Genomic DNA, 24,201 nt, shown 5'->3' with positions numbered 1-24,201 from the left:
ACCTCTTTGATTAGGCCAGGGCTCCTTCCATAGTAGTGTTCATATACTAGCAATTCCCTTATATTGCCACAAGTCTACATACTGGGGCTGAATGTGGTGGTAAGCAATAGTTCCAGGCTTGAAATGCCCTTTTGAGTCTGTGCAAACCTACTAACTTGCATGGTTTAAGGGTTTTCACCAACTCTTCTCTAATCTTTGCCCATACTGAGAAAGGTTGGACAATGACAGCCATAAAACCTTTTCCAGGGTTGGAAAAAAGTGGTTGGAGGGAAAGTGAACTTGGAAACACTCAGATTTTCGCATGAGCAAATCATTCCCTGCATATTTGCTCATGCTAAAATGCAGTTCAGAAATATTTTCTAGGAGTACTATTTCTTGGCCTACTACTGTAAAGTCTTGTGAATTCACGAAAGCTGTATATCTGCACTTAATGCAAGGACATTTACCATGGGTGCACTTTTGAGACTTTATTTAATAATTGGGCCCCTAATTAGGTTTGGTGTTAACCATGACATTTTGTGTTTATTAAAATTCTGTCTCTTTCTCTGTCAATCGCCTGCTTCACTGTGAGTCACAGAATTCTGTTCTTTCACAAGGAGCATATCCGCAGCCAGGAACTACTGTGGCAATGTGTGCTTTTTGAGACCAAAACATTTTTTCCTTTTGCCAATGTTTGGTATAATGGGGAGTGTCTGGCAGCTCCCACACCAATAAGGTTTTACATAAGCCATGCCAAAACAAGTCATGCACTGACAAACCAAAAAGCAGACCAACAATTTCAGACCTACTGGCATATTTGCATCTAATCAGAGAGCATTCTGGGAGCATTATACATACCCTCATAGTGCTGAACATTGAAAACGTGTGTACACATTTTTATACTGGAACCACTGTCAGTAGTGCAGTTAGAGCTTACATCATTTACTTAGATTGCTCACCCTAATAACAAAGACTTTGCATTAATGAGCCATGAATACAAGTTTGAACACTATTAACATATAGACACAAATATTACCTTAACTGCAGACAATGCCCTTCCCTGATCCATTATATGGCACTGTCATCTGGCAGCCAAAGGGTTTGTGCTGTAGGGGGCTGAGCCTACTAGTCCCAAGGACAAAATACACATGAAAACTTCTTGTCCTTGTCCCCAAACAATATGTCCAGAGTGTCAGACTATAGGAATTCCACATCCCTGAGAAGGGTTTGGTTAAGGGCTGGCGGGTGGGCCGGTCTGCTATAGGGTTGTGGAGGGGTGGCTTTCCCACTGCTGAGGGCACGGACTGTTTGGTCGGCCCTCTGGGGCTGACCAAGCCAGTCATGCGCACTCTGCCTTATCTCCATGTAGGCTGCATGCAACCTACATGGATAAAATGGCCTCCCCATAGATGCCTGGTTGGTTGGCGTCCCAACCAATCCCATCGCTGCCATTGCAGGTTTGTGATTGGCTTAAGGGAGGAGAAGGAGGCCTGCCTGCTTCCTGTTCAGAACGATTCATAAAGGGGGTGGTGATGGACAGAGTTTCTGAATTAAGCAGAACACTCCTACCCAGTCAAAAGATCAGGGCTTGATCCAACACCGTTTTTTAGCTCACTGCACCATCCCAGCTCAGAACCTGGCTACATGCAAATTAGTCTGACCCTGGCCCAGTGCATCATGGGAACAGGGCAGACCAAACTACCAAGCCAATTCTTTACTGGAAAGGAAACAAGCTTCCGGGGACCGGTTTCTGGCATTACAGCCGTCTTCGGCCCGGCTTGCTTGAATCGTTCAGGAGTGGAGCAGAGAAGCAGACACGACGCAGGACCGGGCCAGCAAAGGTAAGTTAACTTTTTTTTTTTAATTAAGCCGTGCCACCAAACTCCTCATGACCACCCTACAAGACCCTTTCCCCGAGTGATCACCCCCCCACCTGCAAGTCATGTCGGCCATGACTGCTAACCTCTACACCTACAAAGCTGCCCTTAAGAGATATCACCACCGCCTCAGAGAGACCAAGAAGGAAGCCCTCAACACACGCATCGAGACAAACGCCAACTGCACCAAGGAACTTTTCAGCATTGTAAGAGAATTTCATTATAAGACCGGAGGCTACCATTATGCAATAAACTTTTATTGCTGCCCCAACATACAGCCCTTGAATATTAATACATCATAAACATTAGAATGTTCGTGAGGGACTATAAGTATCCAGTGCACGATTTCATCCTCCTTTTTAATTAACTGCTCCTCAACAAGATAAGTATATGATTTTCTGCTATAACAAACGTTTACTATTAAATCTGAGAAAAATGTATCATGTTATGTTTAAATCAAAACAATGGTTTTTCATCTATCATATAATATTGGTTAACTGGTTATTACTATCGCACTGTGAAATGTATTTATAACTGGAATTCGTACGCCCATCCAATTTATGGTAGGGCAAGTTTGGTAACTTTAAAAGCTATTAAATAAATTAGATTTGCCTACCACTACCTCTGAAACTGCCATAATGATTTAAGCCGCAAGGACGCGATCACAAAACTTATTTAAGCGGTGTTGCGTCCTCTGCCCTATTTTTTCACAAATAAAATACAGACAGAACCGGGATTTGTTTCTTACTTGGGTTTCCTAGCAACGAGTATGTTCCCTGGAACAATTGTTAACTGATACAACATTGTGTCATTTGAAATGCTGCTGGATCGCATTACCAAGAGCGAATGTCAACAAAGGAAGGACAGGGACTGTCCTTCCTTTATGTTGCCGTCCTCTCTCTATCGGAGTGTGTATCCTAGGTAAAGCTCCACGCTCAATCTAAAAAGGCTGTGCTGCTCCGAGGGAAGTATCAGAGGCTAGGAACAATCCCTCCTTTGGGTGTGGGTGATGTCTGCCAGTGGCGTCATGTAAGTGTTGAAGAGGGTGATGCTGAGGGACGAGGCCTGGGGGACGCCGCATATGATTCCTTTGGGTGTGAAGGGGAAGGGTGGGAGGTGGATCCTCTAGCTACGGCCAGAGAGGAAGGAGGAGATCCAGTTGAGTGCGTTGCCTTGTATGCCGATAAGACGGAACCTGATCATGAGAGTGTGACGGGAGATGGTGTCGAAGGCAGCTGACAGGTTGAGAAGAATGAGGGCAGCTGTTCCACCTTTGTCAAGGAGCGTACTCTGCATCGAGGATACATGGTGGCGTCACAGAGGCTTTTCTTAGAGGAAAACAAGCAATGAGAGGATTACTACTGGAAGTAATAGAAACCAGTGAAACTCGCTCCGAAACACAGACGTTACCACACCTGGAAGCCACTGCGGTTTGGAATTATCACCGCATAATAAAATCAATTCTCACACAGGAAATAGCCTTGAGAAAGTCGCGGACACGGACACACACAGACACACACAGACACAGACACAGACACAGACACAGACACAGACACAGACACAGACACACACACACACACACACCACCACCCCCCCCCTCTCTCTCTCTCTCTTCTATATTGAAAGCCAGTCAGCCTCCCTGCTCGACTCTCTTCCTCGAGTCGTCAGGCCTCCTAACTGCTTTTGGAGATGCACTGCATGACTCGGGTCTTGCTATAAAAGAAACGTTTTAATATACGAGACCACAACATCTACATCTACTGTGCTCAGTAGTTATCTTAGTTTTGTCTTGATGATAACGGATACAATTTTACTGGGCCAACACATCGTCAACAGCCACTTTGCAGAAAAGACAACTACCGATTGAAATAGCGAGGATTGTTTCAATCACTGTTGCAACGTTGTTCATTTGAAACACCTCTCCATCCAAAAGAAATTACTTTAGTCTTCTCACAGGTTTTTTATATTCGTTATTGTGATCATCGTCCAGTGCCTCTATTCACTCTTCAGCACTGCGTGGTCACCTGATACACCGAGCACCTACTGCAATATTTATTCTTGTCTGCTTTATGCTGCTTTAAATATTGGCCCATTAAAGACATTTTCATTTAAAAATATTTGTGGGTCATATCCCTTCTTTGCAGTTTATCATTTGATATAATTCAGTTCATTTTAGAAATCTCATAAGTAGGCACTAAAGATTAATTTAAAAAACTAACGGGACAGCTCTTTCTCTAGTCTTCATTGGCTCAAGGCCCTGATTACAAGTCAGTTGGGAAATGCTGGGGTACTTCATACACTTGGCAAATACAAATACGCATGTGGTGAGTGAGACATTTACTGGGTGTGGTAAACTCTTGCTATTTTGGAGTTCTCCTCTGCAATTCAGGAACTGCATATGTAGTATCTGTTTTTCCCACTAAACTCTGCATGTATTAGAATCGAACTCACCCCTTTTCATATTCGACCTGCCAAAATCTGTCACTGCGCAATTACCGGTGGAACAGTTATTCCATTACCCAGCATTCTAAACCCTGGTCAAACGTGTTTACACAGGGTTCAGAATTTACACCCTTTTATTAGGGCGCAACTTACTTGCCTGATTTCATGGGTAACTACCAAGGCTCATTTATTTAGTGAGATTGGGGTTTTTGTTTTAGAAAGAATTAATTTTATTTTTTAATAGTCAACAATGTAGTGAGCTAAAACTCTGACTCTAGGTCATATAAATCACTACAAAGAGTACGTTCCCTAGAAGGCTGTAGAACCAGTTAATGACTTTCATTATTATGCAAACCTGTTATAATTGGTTGGTTAACATCTCTAACATCGTAGTACTAGCATAGCCTGATAAACAGCAACTGTTACTTTCACAATTATTATGTTTTTCTCTTGCCTACAAACCTGTGATGGCCTTAACAACCATGTCGGATACTTCAGGAATATCTTCATCTACAGGAACACACAGCATCTGAGGCGTCACCCAATGCAATGCCCTGGAGAAGCAACAGCAATCGATTAATCTCATGCATTACATCTCCTTTCGCTATGCGTACTGTAAGGCGTGTTTTACAATGACACAGTCTTCAGCCACCACCGGCATGGAATGCCTCAAAATAATTGTCATGAAATAAAAAACTCAGGATAAAGACTTCACACAACTGCAAACAGCCCATTTTAACTTAAGAATTGCACACAGAATTATTACAACAGACTACATTTGGGTAGTAGATTCTTTACATCGCCTATCATGAAAGGAATAAAGTGCAAAAGAACATTTTTCATAGTTAAATCTTTGCCCTAATAACAGAGCACTGAGAATAATCACAATCTGAACAAAAAATTGCATATGCTTGTGAAACATGGCAAAGCGATACAAAGTTAAAGAAGTGGCGGAAATTCAGATGGCTGCAGAGACTGAAGAATCACAAACAGAAATGTTAAGCAACTGTTGGAGAATAGTGCTGCTGAGGACCGAGGCTCGGAGTATGTGCATAGTGGTGCCGACTCTGATGGCAGTGATGAGGAAGATGTGCCAAATGAAGAGAACACATGCATCATACCCTCAGGACATTCGCTCTTTCTTTACCACTTCCTGCAGCATGCCCAGTGTCCTTGGAACCCACAAAGATGCACCTTTCACCCAAAGGAGAGCCAGTCTGAGTCTCACTCATCTTTCGATGTCAGTGCATGTCCCAGCCCCTGAGCAGTCTACTGGAGGCCTGCTCTAAACTTTTATTAGGATAAATTGGTGCCCCCTGTATTACAATGCGGCTACTATTTGTATGTTGACAGTTTGTATACTGGCCTGCCATGATTTGAAGCTTTGTATGCCAAGAGCCTGTCAGACAAAAACCTGTGCCAGCTCAAGACAACAACCATTTCAGTGTTGATAGACCAGATCAAATGACATATAAATCCACAAATAAATCTATAGCACGGTATAAAACGTTATTACTATGGTCTCTTGTCTCCTTTACGACAAGCTTATTGTCCAGAAAGCAGAAAGGTGTAAGAATGCCATATGCCCGGTGGTGAAATGTATTTCAAAGAAGAAAAGGATGTATTAAAAAAAAAACGCTGTACGGTCTGGAAGAAGGCAATTAGGTGAGACTCAATTCTGAAGTTTCCATTGCCCATTAAAGACCGGCCTATGAACTGAGCGATATTTTAAATGATATGATACAAAACTGAAGTAACGGGTGAAAAACAACAAAAAAAAAAAATTACGAGAGTAGGTCATATTAAACATTTGCATTAATAAATTATATAGCTTTTATAATTTCTATATTTTTCCTCTCACAGACAAATACCGTACCTTACAGCTGCTTTTCACATTCAGCAATTATCATTTCCCAGGTGTCAAATTTTGTGATTGAATGCCAAAGCCAGGATCCCAACCCGTTTTAACGTCGGGTTACAGAAGGCATGCAAACCACACACCAATAAATGTTATCCTGGGCAAAGGAAGCTAAAAAGAAAGGGCCCGGTTCACAAAGGGACTCCGCACTAATGGCGGAGGCCTCACACTCATGGTGGAGGCCTTGCAGTCATGGCGGAGGCCTCGTGGTCATGGCGGAGGCCTCGTGGTCATGGCGGAGGCCCGCACTTGTGGCAGGAACTCCGCACTGCAGTTTATCATTGCGGAGGTCCCACCATGAGTGCAGCCCTCTACTCCCCCCAACACGACTGCGGGCCTCTGCCACGCGTGCTGAGGTCGATTGTGAATTTGGACTAAAAAAGTTCCTTCATGGAAGTCCATGGCAAAAACACATAGGACCAGAACAGCCAATGAGGTGTCTGTACCAAGCAATCAGGGAGAGGCCGGTGTGGCACCCAGGGACAGAAACCTTAGATGTGTACATGTTGAACATATATAAAGGTGGTATGTTTACATACAGCCAAGGGGTGATACCAGTGACCAAAAACATGTAGCCTAAGCCATCATTTTACTAGCAGTAGCTTTCCCAATTTGTAAAATGTCCTGTGCCCACTTTATTGCCTGTGAGAACCCTGAACACATGCATGTAAAATACCCTCATACTCAGGAGAACCAGAAGAACCATCTTGGGGGACAAGCCTTTTGAGGGATATATTCCTACAAGAGGAAAACTGGAGGGATTTACCATGTTTTGGAGGAAAAATGCAAAAAATCTGACAAACCTTATGTTCTGCCTAATCTTCCAGCCAGCCAGGGAGGTCTGAGTTGCACCAACAGATTCATTTTTTTGCGCAGAATTAGAAAATATATCGTTTTTATACTTTCCATATAGTCCTGAGTTTTATATCTTTCATCCAATAAACAGCGCACCATAAACAACTGTCCATTTGTGAAATGCAGTAAAAATGGGGAGAAAATTTGGAAAACAAAAAGAAAAGATCTTTGCTTAGGACTTGCCCCAATACATAGCCCTGAAAGTGCAAATAAAAACCAACAATATAGTTATATGGGTCAGAAAGCAAAGCAATGTGTGTGTTTTAAAAAACAAATGTAGATCGTTTGCAAAAAGCTCAGACCGGACGGTGTACGCACACCCCACCCAAAAGATCAATTGTGTCTTTCTAGTTAATGTAACAATTGTATAATTATCAAGTACTGCTGAATGGTTAAAACTAATATAAACGCCATGTTTAAAAATAAAAACACAAAGCAACCAGCTCTGACCTCTAAACAACTGTATATGGCTACTAAATAAAAACAGTTTTTTCCAACATTCTTTCTGTTTTATACTCTAGACACCCTCTTTCCAAGCCCCCGCTGTGTATGTAAATCTTATCATTTTTATGGACCGCAAAGTCAAAAATTATGACAAGAAAATACAATATAGTTGAAGAGAAAAGCTCTGAAGCACAGTGCATATATCCGAAGCCACACTTCTGTAAACAGTGTAAGAAGTGTAGGGTGACCAGGCGTCCAGGATTTGCCGAGACAGTCCCGGTTTTTGAACATCTGCCGGGGCAGATTTAGGTCGTGTCCCGGTTTTTAGAAAGGATCAACTCAAAACAGTGAGAGGCCCTTTTTTAGGTGTCCCAAATCAGATCTAGTTAGCAGCTGTTATAAGTAAGCAATGTAATTAACTGGTATGATTCTGGTTCTGAAAATTACATTCTATTTATTTTCTTAGTGCTCATCTGTGTTGAGGGTTGACATTCTTAGCCTCTTCGTCGATGTAGAATTGTAGTCCTTCCTCTATTTTTGGGAAATCTATCGGTTTTTGGGTAGCATGATGCGGTCACCCAAAAGAAGTGTCAGTTGACATTAACAGTAAAGGAGAGTGTTTGGGATGGACATGAAAATCACTAAAGATTCAACCTGTTTGCAAGGGAGCCAGCTTTCTAAAAAGGTCAGCGTGAGAATGAGATGTGCTCATTAACCAATGTTCAATCGGATTCTGATCACGAATGACTCCAGATTGTAAGAAACCGAGGATGCTGCTCACCTTATTCTTCTTTGAACAGCGAGATCCTTCTTTTCATCATCTGTGGTTTCAGGACAGAAAACATGTTTGTATAGGCGAGTCATAATGAATTTTTCAATCTCATCCAATACTTTTTCTGCCTTTTCTGGAGATACTGTAAAGTAAAGAAGTTCTCATATGTTTGCAGGTAAATTACAATACATACTAACAGGTAGTAAGCAAACAGATAAGACATTAAGCAGCCAATATTTGCTTCTCCGATTTTAATTAAAGTTTTAAAACAAATGAAATCTTTTTTCAAACTTCTTTGGTGCAATAAATTTGGCAATAAGAAACAACCTGACAGGTTGTCAGTCAGTTGCTTACCCATCACCTATTTTACTTTTACAACACAATCGTGGTATACCTAAGACGTTACTTACTCGTAGGCTTTCCTGTATACCACAATATACATTACATTCCATCATGAAAGGATGTAGATTCTGGGTAGGTAAAAAAGATAAATCAGGAGCGTGTGGATGGGGGAAGGGCGAGTGGAACAAAGATTCTTTTACATTTTGGGTGGTGGTCACTCTGTGTGACCGCCCCACAAGTGCCAGGGAGTTGAGGTGTCCCTACCCTGCCCCACTTCCCTAATTTTTTAATTTACCTTTCTAGGACACTGGGGCGAGGCTTAAGTCCCCAAGTTCTGAAATGCCAACTGCAACATTTTTCTCTGGGTTGCAGCCAATCAGATTGCTTGCTATCATACGGAAAGGTATGATGGGGATAAAAGCTCCCTCAGCGAATCAGTTGACCCTTTTAAAAAAAAAAATGTTTGCTAATTTGCTCAAAGTAGAACAACGGGACTCTCGGGGGACCAACTGTCCAGACAGCCCTAACTTTTGTAAACCCTTCAAGACCAATCTGAGCACAAATTTAGGATGTAGAAATTACACATAAACTAGTCGGCAAACAGGGATGCAATCTGCCTTGCAACTATTGTACGGAGAAGTTGGATCACAAATTGTCCATTCGCACAGTCACACAATGGTCTGCCAACTGAATATTAATTAGGCAGGATTCAATAAGCAACCTCTTGTGTTTGGCTGCAAATCCAGGGACGACAGCCTGCACGGGACAGCAGACCCACTTATCCCTGTAAGTGCATTCCTAAATTGGATTTTTTTTAGGAGCGCTTGTCTATTCAAGGGACAGTTGTGGCTTTAAAAAAATGGTTTCCTGTTTGGGAAGACAAAGGGAGTGCAGGGAACAGTCTTCTTCCCTGGACTCCTGCCAGCATTCCCAAAGGGAAAGCTGGCCACCATAGAAAGCGTCACCCCCAATTCTAGTGTCTGTGTCTGATCAATAGTTTGCGACCACAACAGTAACACAAACCACTGACAAATGTCATTGTAAATCGCAATGAGGATGGGACATCCCTTTCAAGTCGCCTCCCAACAGCGACTCAACATAGGAGGTTTGCAGATCCCGAAACACTTTCGCAGCCATAAACCGTGCGATTAAGAAAATTGCATGTTTTACAACTGCAAAGGTGTATTGTACATCAGGGTCCTAGTCTGAGACGTGCCACCAGCTGAATGTGTAGGTAACCTCTCACCCAGGTAGGATGGAACTAGAACTAGACAAGCAATAACACTTGCAGGCAATCTTAAAAATGCAACATGCACAAAATCGCACATTGAAAGCTTAACTGGCTTACCAGGAGGTCCAAGTGGATTTAATATATACAAATATGAAATAATGTAGGAAAATGTAGCTCCCAAAAATAAAAATGTAAGTAAGACTACCAAGACTGTGGGGGACTTGTCCTCAAAAGATAACAGGCACTCTCCCGTCCTATTGCCCCTCTTCCAAATTCCTTCCACTGACCTAGTACTCATTGGGTCACTCACTCTAGCAGTCCCAGACAGTTTAGGCACTTTAGATTCCGGAATAAAGAACAAATGCTATAGTTTTAGATAACTGACCTGGATCCTACACCTATTTTAAATGACTCTTTCAGTCGAAGACAGCAGCCACATCACATTAAAAGGATGAACAAGAGGGATAGTTAATTCAAATACAGTCATAAAAGTTGAGATTTTGCTGCTACAGAACTTCAGCCATTTCCACAGGCTGTTCACCAGAATTCACATGTCATCAAGCAAACCCAGGTTCAGGTCTTGGCTTCATAGAACTCGCAGACCAAGTGTGCCATGATTTCAAAGTGTCCCTCTACAGAACCTGGGCAGTTATGGATGTTCATGGAATTCAATGTGAAGAACCGAGTAGGGTTTTTCCTTTTCTGCGTATGGCCATCAATATAGCTGGCAAAACAGCCATGCAAATCAAAACACGCCCACCAAATGCAATGCTCATGCTCTCACCTTTAATTAAACACATGCAATTACAAATGATGTAAATTATCATCTTATAGATATCACATTACTCTTACCACTTAAGCAGAGAGAACTATGAATTAACTGATTTGATTAACTGATTAGAGGGCGTGTTAGTTGTTTTAATTACATCTTGCTTTGGGGTTTCTATTTATTGGCATACAATCTGACTTCATAAGCATTTCATTTAGTGTGCGATTTATGCTCTTTGGGGAGGCAAGGGGGGTATGTGTTAGGGTTTTACTATAGTTCTGAACCTAGGACCAGCGCTCTAATACCTCTTCGAAGTCCCGATGGCTTGTAGCTTTTACTCCCATATATGAATTTGCATTTCCCAGCAGTTACTATCAATCGTTTGCATTCTGCTTTATGATTTTGAGTGTGAAGTCCACCTTTTGTTAGCCGTTGGCTTTCTTTGTGGAATGGTGTGGCACGCATGGCTGTCCTTGTGGTTTCTACTGTTAGGAGGTGAGTGTACAGTGCTCAGGTCTCTTTTGTGAGGAAAGTTCTCTTTCAATCAACAACTACACATATTTTCCAGTTCCTGTTTCTTTACTTTCCTTTGTTATAGCTTCTCTCAGTCATAGGGAGAGGTTGTGTGAGGAAAGAGGATAACTAACTAATGCAGACACCCTTATGCTGTCTCACTCTGACAGTGCAGCCTATTATCAGTGCGGAGCCTGTCCTAATTTCCATCTGCCCACAAACGTTTAACTTAACAAAACTGTTGAGCTCTTGGGCGACCGTACTGCTAAACCTTCGAAGTCCACTGTTAATGACAAAGCTTCTTTTGAGGCTGTGTTTGAATCATCATTTAAAATTGGAACTCAAGAAATAGTCTTTGTGTGCCAATCGCTGGAACTTTGAAACTGTCACAAAAGATGTAGCTCTGTATGTTGCATAAATCTGGAGTCTGGAAAGCTAGGCTAGGCTAATCTGAATCACTAGTTGCAACATTTTGGCAGAGTTAAAAGAGGAACTAAAATAAAAATAAACCCAGCCTTTTTATACGTCCTTAGATTAGTACCAGTTACTGGACATCACTAATCAACATGTCGTGCCCTTCTTTATCATCAATTTATTTTTATAGTGCAATCTCACCCTGATTCACCTACTGGTACACTTACAGACAATAACTACAAAAACAATTACACATATTTTAAGAACAATTAACAACTGTAAACAATTGCAGTCAAATGGATTGTTTTAACTAGCACCAGTTAGTTACAATAATACATTAAAGTATAAAAGCGAGGATGAAGTTGAGACTACTGCCATAATTGTGGAAAGAAGGCAAGCGCAATGGTCTATTTTCCATAGCCCTACAGCTCCATCCACTACTGGAGTGATCCTACTTTTAAAGACCGATCCAGGGTCCCCACAACCATCATGGACGCCCTGAGGGAGTATCGTCCTGAATGAGGAGTTTTGCTTTTAAGAGGTCATAGTTCCCTCAGCTCCACTCAAATGAGAAACCTATGAAAGTCATCTTTGAAAAAGACAGGCAATCCGAGTTCTCATCCATAAAATGAATGAATAATGAATTCATTATAAGGGCTCTATATTTAAACTTCACTAAAGAAAGTCAAAAGAAAAATGGGAGCAGGCGGTATTAGCAGCAGCATGCAAAAGGTTGCTGGGAATTAGAGAGTAAGGCTGTTCTTTGGAGAATCTCAAGGAGAGGATTATAAAGAACTTTAAAAAATCAGTTTATCTTCCTTTCTCTCCCTGTACTTTTCTGAACGGGACCAGAATTAAAAGGCAAAGAGGCTAATCATTTGCATTCTTAAAGCAAAGCTAGAGGGGGTGGGGGAGCTTACTGAGCTCCAGGCCGAAAGCAGACTGAGGCGCTCTTGCAAAGGTCCTACTTTAAGGGTCTGGAGAGACAGCTACCGACGACAGTCCTCGGCAACACTGAAGTTTCTAGTTTGTCAACAGATGAGCACTAGGCTCGTAACAAGCGAGTCTCCAACTCCCCACTGTAATATGCAAGATGATGCAGAGGCCCACAGGGTGATATGGAAAAAGAGGCCCTGTGTCGGATTGTCTCCACGAGCACCCCCGAGGGTGGGCTCTACATCCTAAAGAGTGGAGGAAGTGGTTAACCGCGTTCATGCAAAGTAGAGGGAAAGCCACAAAGAGGCACGCGAAGGATGGTCGGATAGAATGCTACCCCAATGTTTAATGCTGCCCGACCTACTGAGCTCTAATTTAAAGAGCTTAGATGCTAACGATATACTGCAATTTTTCTTTCCCCAGGAAGTTAAGAGGCTCATCCTCACCCAGAAATGCCACATAAGGAATTCGGAGCCAGAGGGTTCAAAGACAAGAGGGACATTTTCAACCAGAGTAAGGCACCAGTGCCCCAGCGCAGAAAGAATGATCCAGAGATGGGAAGGCCTCATACCACCAGCGTGATCAGTGGCAAAGTGCTATCACATGACATACCCAAAGGCCCTCAGTAAGCTTTCCTTAAGCTGCAGCAACTTACATGTCACAGTCCTCTCCTTCGGAAAAAGCTTGAGATAGTTTTCCATTAGGAAATGTTCACTTTCTCTCTGTGTTGCAAAAGGCCAAATCTAGGACACTTGAAACATATTTCCTGCGTAGCGTCCAGCAGATTTGGTCTGACAAAATGTCCAGATGAGTTATGGTTAACTACAGGATTATAAAAGCAGAATTTAAGGTGAACCTGATCCGTTACCACCTAATCATACAACGTGAAGGAGGTTGGGTTTCTTCACACTCACTCCACTCTTAATCTATATAATCATGAATTGTTTCGTAGATCTATGCACTCGATCTTTAATTATTTCTCCATCAAACACTGGGTCCATGTATTACAAGTACCAGTACCAAGATCAATATTAATTTCTAGGTAGAAACGCAAACGAATGCTGCGACTCTCAGCTGAGCGAACAGATATCACTGCTCATTGTCTCCTGCAACAGTAATATTAGCATCTCACACAAAAGGAAATTCACTTCAGGGTGGATACAGAGGAAAGAAAGTATGCTAATAGACTGAACAGGTAACTTTAAAGCAGTCCAGAGTTCGGTATAGTTAAAGGAATCGCCTAGTGAAGAGAAGAAATGTTTTCTTCACCTTCTCCTGCATTACTAACAATCACCATCAACAGAGATTAAAGAATGTTCCTTTGTTTGCTGATGTCTGTTAAGGTTGTGAGATATGTTGTGACAGGATTCACCAGATGGTGCATTTAAAGACAGGCAATGGAATAAGAAAAGGCACAGGGATATGAAGGGGCAGTGGAAGGTGTATGAGAGAAGATGAGGGCGGTAGAGATCCACCTGGGACAAAGAGAAGGAGACAAGGGGAGGAGAAAAGCTATAAGTACATTTTAACATCATGTATAGAAAGCAGTATTAAAGAGAAATGGAAGCCAGGGAAGAGGAGCCTAAGAGATATGAGCAAAGAAACGTTGCATCAACAGTAAATTAACAGATTACAGATGGATTATAGCAGGACAACAGCCCAGAAATAGGTTAGAATAGAGAAGTCTGCATTAGTGTCCTTGTTGTATTGGATAAGAAGAAAAAACAAGCATTTACAATGCAATGGTTTTGCCTTTGTTAAAGTTAGAGCTATTGGCATTGCTCTTGACATTATTTTTATTTATGTTTTTTTAACATAAATAATGGCATTGTCATTTACAATGCCACTAGCTTTATCTCTCGCAAATGACACACACAAACACACACAGAGCCCCCCCCACACACACACCCACACAGATCCCCCCACACACACAGCCACACAGAGCCCCCCACACACACAGCCACACAGAGCCCCCCACACACACAGCCACACAGAGCCCTCCACACACACCCACACAGCACAAGCAGGCAACAGGGGCACATGGAGGCACAAGCAGGCAACAGGGGCACACGGAGGCACAAGCAGGCAACAGGGGCACACGGAGGCACAAGCAGGCAACAGGGGCACACGGAGGCACAAGCAGGCAACAAGGGCACACGGAGGCACAAGCAGGCAACAGGGGCACACGGAGGCACAAGCAGGCAACGGGGGCACACGGAGGCACAAGCAGGCAATAGGGGCACACGGAGGTTCAAGCAGGCAATAGGGGCACACGGAGGCACAAGCAGGCAACAGGCGCACACGGAGGCACAAGCAGGCAACAGGGGCACACGGAGGCACAAGCAGGCAACAGGGGCACGAAAACGGAGGCACAAGCAGGCAACAGGGGCACACGGAGGCACAAGCAGGCAACAGGGGCACACAGAGGCACAAGCAGGCAACAGGGGCACACAGAGGCACAAGCAGGCAACAGGGGCACACGGAGGCACAAGCAGGCAACAGGGGCACACGGAGGCACAAGCATGCAACAGGGGCACAAGCAGGCAACAGGGGCACGAAAACTGAGGCACAAGCAGGCGACAGGGGCACACGGAGGCACAAGCAGGCAACAGGGGCACACTGAGGCACAAGCAGGCAACAGGGGCACACGGAGGCACAAGCAGGCAACAGGGGCACACGGAGGCACAAGCAGGCAACAGGGTCATGAAAACAAGCACAAGCAGGCAAAAGGGTCACAAGCATGAATTGTAATTTAGACGGGGCTGAAGTGGAGAACGGTCAGTTCGGGAAGTAGTGCGGCTGGTGCAGTGGTACCAGGCCGAAAGGTGAGAGGGGCTGTCTGCACCCCAGTTTGGACAGTTTCCACTACCTAACAGGGATTGGTGGGAGGGGGGCGTACTTCTTGCTTGCTTTAGGGCTGTTACTTCGGGGACGCAGTGCACGCTGCTGCCTGCTGCCGCCGGGACACGACAACAGGCAGGGAGAGGACAGGCTAGGAGAGAGCAGGGAGGGGACAGGCTGGGAGAGGGCAGGGAGGGGACAGTCTGGGAGAGGGCAGGCTGGGAGAGGGCAGGTTGGGAGAGGGCAGGTTGGGAGAGGGCAGGCTGGAAGTGGACAGGCTGGAAGTTTAAAGGCTGGGAAAGGACAGGCTGGGAAAGGACAGGCTGGAAGTGGACAGGCTGGGAGAGGACAGGCTGGGAGAGGACAGGCTGGGAAAGGGCAGGGACCATAAAATACATAGATATAAAATCATTTAAGATCCCCCGTCTTGTAACCATGTAACAGACAGACATAGAAAGTAAAAAAATATAAAACATTTATTAATCTTCATAGCGCCTCGAGAGGCTTCGCACCTCCTCCCCTACAAAAAGGGAACGAAAGATACTTATGTAAGGAGAGGATGTATGCAATGCAGCGCCTTGAAGCGAGACCGGGGACTCTGAGATGTCCCCAAGCGCTGCCTGCCGAGAATGGATCAGAAAAGGTGTAACCGCAATGCAGCGCCTGGAAGCGAAGACTTGAGGCTCGGAGCTCCCGCCACACCCACCCTCTGCATAGAAAGTGCCAAAGTTGGTATACACTTAATGCAGCGCCTTGAAGACAGACTCTGGCCTGTCAACGCGGTGGGGGCGGGGGGAGAGGGCTGGGGTTAAGGCTTCGGCGGAGGACGGCCAGGGAGCCGGGTTCAACGGGGTCACCTTGACTCTGACCTTGGACATGTCTGTAGACCCTGGTGCAGCGCCTTGAAGCGGACCATGGGCTTCAGAGTCGCCCACATCCACAGGACGACATGGAGGAGAGGGGGGGGGGGGGGGGGAGGGGTACGTGCAGCGCTTTGAAGCGTACCCCACAATCCACAAGAGTAATATCGGATGGGAAGGCAACACCGCGAGGACGTGGCCTAAGGACCAGAGCGGCTGACAGTGGCACTGAAGAAACAAGTTCGAGTCTCGCATCGTCTCAACATCCTGTGATCCTCGGCACACCACTATATCTCCTGTGCCTGAAATAGGATGTGACCGCGTGTGATGTCACCGCTGCTCATATAAAGCGCTCCAATACCTTCGGTCGAGATAGCCTATATAAAACTGAAAATATATAGCAAGCATTGGCAAAGCCAGGTCCCGCCTATGTAAGAGCTGTTGGCTTTGTCAATGTGTTGAAGCCTATTACACACCAGCCTGGCTGCGGTTCAGCATGGGAATGTAATTACCATATTGATTTGCACTTCACTCCGATCTGAGGCGGGCTGGGCTGTCGGGAGGGCGGTGTGACCTGCGGCAGGCAGCGTCGAGAGCCTGATTGCACGGCCTGAGAGCTGGAGGGATGCTGTGAATCAGCTAGAGCGGCAGGTTGGAGAGGCACTTCGCTACAAGCCGCGATTGTGAGGCGCTGGTGTGCCTGGAGCCGGGCCAGCCCCGCGGGCTCCGGGAGGGCTCTGGGAGGGCTCCGGGCCTCGGGGGTACCCGCCCCCCACCCCCGAGGTACCCCCGAGAGGGTGGAGCGGACGGGGGAGAGGCGAGAGAAGAGGCGGAGGTGCCACAGCGCCTTGAAGCCGGCTCAGCTGGGCGCAGATCACCAACCCTCAGAGTACAGGCGGAGGACAGGGACATAGCGCCTTGAAACCGGCTCAGTTGTGTCTACATCACTATCCCTCGGAGCACAGAATGACAGGGACACAGTGCCTCGAGAAGCGGCCGCAACCCGCCCATGAGAAGAGGGGGCAAGGAGAAAAGGCAATACAGCGCCTCGAAACGGGCTCGGCTGGGCGAAGATCACCAACTTTCAGAGCGCAGGAGGACGGGAACATAGCGCCTCGAGAGGCTTCGCACCTCCTCCCCTACAAAAAGGGAACGAAAGATACTTATGTAAGGAGAGGATGTATGCAATGCAGCGCCTTGAAGCGAGACCGGGGACTCTGAGATGTCCCCAAGCGCTGCCTGCCGAGAATGGATCAGAAAAGGTGTAACCGCAATGCAGCGCCTGGAAGCGAAGACTTGAGGCTCGGAGCTCCCGCCACACCAGCCTGGCTGCGGTTCAGCATGGGAATGTAATTACCATATTGATTTGCACTTCACTCCGATCTGAGGCGGGCTGGGCTGTCGGGAGGGCGGTGTGACCTGCGGCAGGCAGCGTCGAGAGCCTGATTGCACGGCCTGAGAGCTGGAGGGATGCTGTGAATCAGCTAGAGCGGCAGGTTGGAGAGGCACTTCTCCGGTCTCCCCGCGGGCGCCGCCATAGTGCTTGCCGTCTTCCTCTCCTTCTTCCCCGGGCTGCGGGGGGCGGGCACTTCCGGCCGGCCGCGCTAGGATTGGCCGGCCGGCCAGTCACGGGGCAGGAGAGACGCAGAAGTGCCGGCAATGCCGGACCAGACTCGGGGGCGTTCCCGGCGTCGCGTGACGTCGGCAAAAGGGAAAGAATGTCAGGAACGCCCCCGTGTCTGGTCCGGCATTGACGGACAGGCCCCTCGTCCAATGGCAAGGCTCCGTTTACGGAGCCAGCCAATCAATGACGAGGGCCGACCCAAAGCACCCTACAGTTCTCAACAGGATTTCGCCTGCGCGAAAAAGCTGCGCAGAGCGCAGCTTTCGCTAGGCAAAACCTAAAAAGGAGTTTTCAGATTTCGTAAATTTGATAATGGTCATGGCAAGAAAAATCAGAAATAAGATGGGAAAAGGAAAGAGAATTGAGGAGCCTAAGTGTACTCCAGCACTATATTCAGAATCTAAGAGTGGAAGGATGAAAAAAGAATAGCAGGAATTGGAAGTAGTGCTGACCACTAGAAGAGGGAAAGAAAATATCTTTCCCCTGTGACAAAACCCCTGATCCCACACCTCTAGCAAATCTGGGAATGATCCATTCTGCCCTCACACCCTGGAAGGATAGTTATCTTAGTCCTTGGCTGTAGGAAATATCCGGCCCTTTCAGGATGAAAATGGAAAGGAGCAGCGCTTGTGAGTGCAGAGAAACAGCAGTGTTTCTGGCCGTACGCACACTTCCAAGGCTAACCATGCCGTTTATCGTTCACCCCTATAGCTGGATTTATGGGTGCTGAGAACTTCACAATTGCACATCTCCATACAGGTTAACATTTAAGCTGGACAGAACTCTTTCTAAATTCGTGGCAGGCGTTAGTAAGGTTATGGGTTAAGGTTCTGCTGCTTGAGAAAGCTCCATTACGTGCCAGCCACCTCATGAATACAATTTAAAACACTGACACCACTTAGCAGGTCTCTTTATGATTAGGTATTTCTTTGCAGAACTTCATCCTGGGTGATATGCTTTTAATAGATCAGCTCCTCTTTTCAGGAAGGCATTAAAGACCAACTTAATTGAGCAATTCCCCTGTACTGGGTTGTTTAGATGCCCTTTGCAGGGTTTCAGCTCTCTAGAAATTCTACTCATTCTTCTGATTGATGACGGATAGGCGTACGTAACGTACATTCTGTTAACAATCATCACATTTACTTCTATAACAAGGCCCCTAAATCTTTAGGTACCCCATAGTAGGAGAGCACTGAGAAGAGAAATGGCTAACAGTATTGTGTGGTTGGATGGACAGAATAACATCGTACAAAGAACAAGATAAACAAATGAGACCCAAAGAAGGCCAACACTAAATGCTTCAATTACTTACCGGTAATTGCATTACTCTGAGTCCTACTCCCTCGCTTCCCTTACTTACAAAATTGAGGCATCCCTGCCTCACCAGACACCCGTACCCACGTGATTTGTCACGTGGGGACTATATATAGCCCCCAGCCCCCTCATACCTCCTGTAATACCACACAGATCGAAACCATACCAAAAGGTTGGCCTGGACCTTCAGGGAGGGAGGGAGGGAAGTAAGGGAGGGAAGCGAGGGAGTAGGACTCAGAGTAATGCAATTACCGGTAAGTAATTGAAGCATTACCTCATCGTCCCTCCCTCGCTTCCCTTCCTTACAAAATTGAGATGTACAAAGCCAAACAGGACAACCAAAGAAGGTATGCAAAAAACAGGTTTATTAAAAAACACAGAAGACCAGGGAAAAACCACTATTCAGGAACCATAGTGGAAAGAACCCTGTGTCCAAAGACATCAGCACAGTCAACCTCCTGTCCAATCCTGTAATGAGAGGCAAATGTCAGCGGGGAAGCCCAGGTGGCAGCCCGGCAGATCTCCGAAATGGAAGCCCCTTGGACCTCCGCACAGGAAGCAGCCATGGAGCGAGTGGAACAACCCTGAACCCCCAAAGGAGAAAGGTGACCCCCCTCTTTGTAAGCCAAAGAAATCAGCGAACGAACCCAACGACTCAAGGAAGGAGTAGAAGGACGCAAACCCCGATTCACAGGACCAAAATTAACAAAAAGGGAATACGAGAGACGGAAAGGAGCGACCCGCTCCAAATAGACCAGGAGAGCCCTCCTAACATCCAAAGAGTGAAGCCGGACCTCAGACTCCGAGGACGGAGAATCAAAAAAGGAAGGAAGAACCAACTCCTGATCCCTGTGGAACTGAGAATCCACCTTAGGACGAAAGGAAAGAATCAGCCGCAACACGATTCTGTCATCAAAAATCCGACAAAAAGGGTGCTTGGAAGAAAGAGCACCCAGTTCACCCAGGCGGCGAGCAGAGGAAATGGCCACCAGAAAGAAGGTCTTGAAGGACAAGAGGCGCAGATCCACCGAAAGCAAAGGCTCAAAGGGAGAAGACATCAAGGCGTCCAAAACCAGAGAAAGATCCCAGGTCGGAAAATGCCTCCGAGGGGCAGGAAGAACATTACACAAACCCTTAAAAAGGCGACTGACCAACCCCTCAGAATCAGAGAGATTGCCCCAAGAGCTCCGAAACGCCTTAATCGCCGTCCATTGCAAACGAAGGGAAGACACTTTCAAGCCCAAGGCAGCACCCTCCTGAAGAAACAGCATCACCTCAAACAAAGAAGCGCGCCTAGCCGCCTGCAGAGTAGAGGTCAAACCAGCCGGAACCCCTTGACGCAGAAGACCTAAGCGTTCAACCTCCAAGCCGCCAAGCGCATCCGGCCCAGAACATCCCGTTGCAACGCCGGGAAGACCAAAGGGGGAGGGGACAGAGGCAGCAACCACTCCACCTCCGACCTCATCTCCACCAGGAGAGGAAACCAGGAGGCACGAGTCCACGCCGGAGCCACCAGAATCACAGAAGCCCCCGAGGACCGGACCCGGAGAAGGAAGCGGAGAAGAAGGGGGAAAGGAGGAAACGCATACAGAAGCCCGCGGGGCCAAGGGCAGGAGAGAGCATCCACCGCCCAGGCCGACCCCTCCCGACAGCGGGAGTCAAACTGGGACACCAAGGCATTTCCCACATCCGCAAAGAGGTCCACCACCGGAACACCCCAACGCACCGTCAGAGCCACAAACAACTCCCGATGAAGGCAGAAATCCACAGAAGACGGTATGGCCCTGCTGAGGGCATCCGCCCGGGAATTGGACACCCCCCGAATATGGGGATCGCCGAGAGCGCCAACAGATGAGATTCCGCCCAAACAAACAACCGCCTCGCCACCAGGGCTAGAGAAGAGGACCTCGTCCCCCCCTGCCTGTTGACGTAAGCCATGGCAGTGATGTTGTCCGTCCTGATCAGGACCACGGAACCCCGCAGAAACCGGGAGAAGGCCAACAGAGCCAAACGGACCGCCTCCAACTCCCTCCAGTTCGACGACATCCTGCTCTGAGAGGGAGACCAGAAGCCCCTGGACTGATGAACCCCCAGCCAGGCCCCCCATCCCGAGAGGCTGGCATCGGTGGTCACCACGACCGGAGCCGGAGGAGAGAGAGAGACACCATTCAGCAAATGACCCCGAACCAGCCACCAACCCAGAGACGACCTGATCTGAGGGGAAACCGGGATAGGAGAAGAGAGGGGAAGGCAAAGGGGAGACCAATGCGCCAGAACATGAGCCATCAGAGTGTGCAAATGGAATCTGGCCCAAGGAACCAGAAAAACTGTGGCCGCCATATCCCCCTGGACCTGTAGCCAACGTGCTGCCACCTGCACCGGACCGGACAGAAGAGACAGGATGTGAGCTTGAATCTTGGCCACCCGAGCCTCGGGCAGAGTGACCACCCCCAAATCGGTCCGAAAATTGGCCCCAATGAAGAGACGATCCTGGGATGGAGCAAGGAACGACTTGCCCAGATTGACAAGAAAGCCGTGTTCCCTCAAAACGGCCAGCACCACGTCTGTGTGATCGAGAGACAACTGGAAAGAGGGAGCATGAACCAACCAGTCGTCTAGATATGGATGTAGAAAGATCCCCCGACAGTGGACCAGGGCCACCAAAGGGGCCAAGAGTTTGGTGAAGACCCGAGGGGCGGACTTCAGCCCGAATGGCAAAACCGCAAACTGGAAGTGGAAGCTGTCAATCGCAAAACGAAGAAACTGCTGATGAGTCCGAGTCACAGGAACGTGAAGGTAAGCGTCCTGCAAATCGATAGACGTCATGAAGTCCCGGACCCCCACCAACGGGGTGATGGACTGCAAAGTCACCATTTTGAAGTGGACGGACCGAACCCAACCATTCACCCTCTTCAGGTCCAGAACCGGCCGGAATCCCCCTGACACCTTCTGGACCAGAAACAAAATGGAATAACATCCCAGACCTCGCTGTGTCAGTGGGACCAGAACGATCGCCTTCTTTGACAGAAGATCCCGAACCCCTTCCAGCAGAGCCTCCCTCTTGGTCGGAGACTTGGGGATAGGAGTAAGGATGGTGCCCCAGCCGGGTGGAACGGCGACAAAATCTATAAGATAGCCTCTCCTGATAATAGTCAACGCCCAGAGATCCCTCACATCCAGCCGCCAAGCGTCCAGGAAAGACATCAGCCTCCCGCCCACAGGACCGGCGGCCGAAACACAGTCGACGTCAGGACTTCCTCTTGAAGGTATCCGCCGGAAGCTTGGGACCAGGCAAGGCCGAAGATATCCCGGGTCTGAAGCGGCGCTGACGAGTAGAAAAGTTCTCGGAGGACTGGCGGGAAGACTGAAAGGACGCAGAGGAGGAAGGAGCCGGATTCCAAAAACGGCGAGAACCAGAGGCAGACGCCTTGCCCTTGTAAGGCAGAGCATGTTTACGGTCCTTGAAGGCCTTAGTGATCATACTATCCAGCTGGTCACCAAAGAGCATCTTGCCATCAAAGGGGATCTTAAGGAGCGAGGACTTCTCCGAAGAATCAGCCTTCCAGTCACGCATCCACAAGTTCCGACGAGCCAAAACCAAGGAGCCAGAGGCCATGGCTGCAGACCGAAGCACATCCGAAGAGACGTCAGCCAAGAGCTTAGCCTGTTGCTCCATGTGAACAAGCAAGCCAGAGCAGTCCGTCTCCTCCTGAATAGCCGTGGCCAGTTTGCCAAAGTCAGACACCAAGGACTGTGCCGCATATGCCGAGTAGACGCCAGCACGTAAAGACAAATTCCCAGCGGAAAAGGCTTTCTTCAGTGCACCATCCACCTTCTTATCAGTAGCATCCGAAGGTGAACAATCTTCAGGATTGAGAGAAGTGCGACCAATAAGAGTGGCCAACATGGCATCCACCTTCACAGAGTGAGGAAGAGAGACCTCCCCATCCTCCAGGGAATAAAGCTTCTGCAAAAAGCGAGGAACAGAGGCGCGCTCAAGGTCCCGCCATTCCCCCGAAATCAAGTCTTTGAAGCGGCCATGAAAGGGCATAGCGAGCGCAGGTGGCTTAACATATTGGGGAAAAATGTCCTCAGACCCCACGGGAGCAGCAAAAGGAGAAAATCCCAAGTTCTCCCTGATGTGTTGGAGAATAGCAGGCACCTCTTCCCTACGCACAAACTTCCCCGAAGACGTAGAAGGCATGGCAGAGTCCGAAGAAGAAGAGGAGTCCTCAGAGGGAGAGTCCACCGGACCCCCCGCAGCACGAGAAGACCTGCGCCTTGTCGTAGCACCCCTCGCCTCCAGGGCACGAGACACAGCAGCCTCAATCATGGACTGCACCTCAGAAGCAGACAGGAGGGCAGAAGAATCCACCGGACCCTGGGACCTGGTCCGACGAGCCGGGATAGGCATCTCATCATCAGAAGAGGAGGACAAAACACGTAAGCGCTTGGAGGTCCGCTTAGCCATAATGAAAAAGGTCAGAGAAGCACAGCAGAGACAAGCCTTAAATAAGGAGTATCCCAGAAACCGACCAATAAATACAAAATACCGGGAGGTAACCAATGAAGTAGCAAGAAAACGAAAAACCAATCAGTAAATGACAAAAAAGAAATAAAAACGACCTCTTACGAGGCCCCTACTGTAATGGAGCATCAGAAACAGCCAGCCGAGGATCATCAGCACATCCGACAGCCGCCGTCCCCTATTCCGGCCTCCAGAACCGGAACTACAGCCCCAGCCACACAGGGCCGGTGACTCCGTCACCCGGAACCTGTCCGCCCAGCCGTCGAAGAGTGCACCGCTACTCCTGCAACGCGGTGAGGAAGGCTCGCGTACTCCAGGCCGGCACCGCCAGACCCAGCAGGCAGCATAAAGCGAGGGCGAAGCCCTCAGAACGTGAAGAATGACCGCAGCTCCGCAAAACGGCCAGCGCGTGGGACGCGCGTCTCACAATGGTGAGACAAGAAAAAAACAGGAGGTATGAGGGGGCTGGGGGCTATATATAGTCCCCACGTGACAAATCACGTGGGTACGGGTGTCTGGTGAGGCAGGGATGCCTCAATTTT

At 47.5% G+C, this 24,201-nt stretch overlaps 1 protein-coding gene across 2 annotated transcripts in view; it reads right to left on the bottom strand.

Annotated features, from left to right (window-relative positions):
* The window catches only part of RABGEF1 (RAB guanine nucleotide exchange factor 1), a 351,066-nt gene that overhangs the window by 37,463 nt on the left and 289,402 nt on the right, over positions 1–24,201 (bottom strand). For both annotated transcript variants that reach the window (XM_078679474.1, XM_078679473.1), the window contains 2 exons: positions 8,297–8,429; positions 4,761–4,852 (listed from right to left, as the gene is read on the bottom strand). In XM_078679474.1, coding sequence (XP_078535600.1) covers positions 4,761–4,852; positions 8,297–8,429 — 225 coding nt within the window. The remainder of the gene's footprint in view (positions 1–4,760; positions 4,853–8,296; positions 8,430–24,201) is intronic.

This window comes from Lissotriton helveticus, chromosome 3_1 (genome assembly GCF_964261635.1).
Source record: "Lissotriton helveticus chromosome 3_1, aLisHel1.1, whole genome shotgun sequence".
NCBI lineage: Eukaryota > Metazoa > Chordata > Amphibia > Caudata > Salamandridae > Lissotriton > Lissotriton helveticus.
Note: the sequence above shows the minus strand (reverse complement) of the source record. Positions and strands in the feature narration are given on the sequence as shown.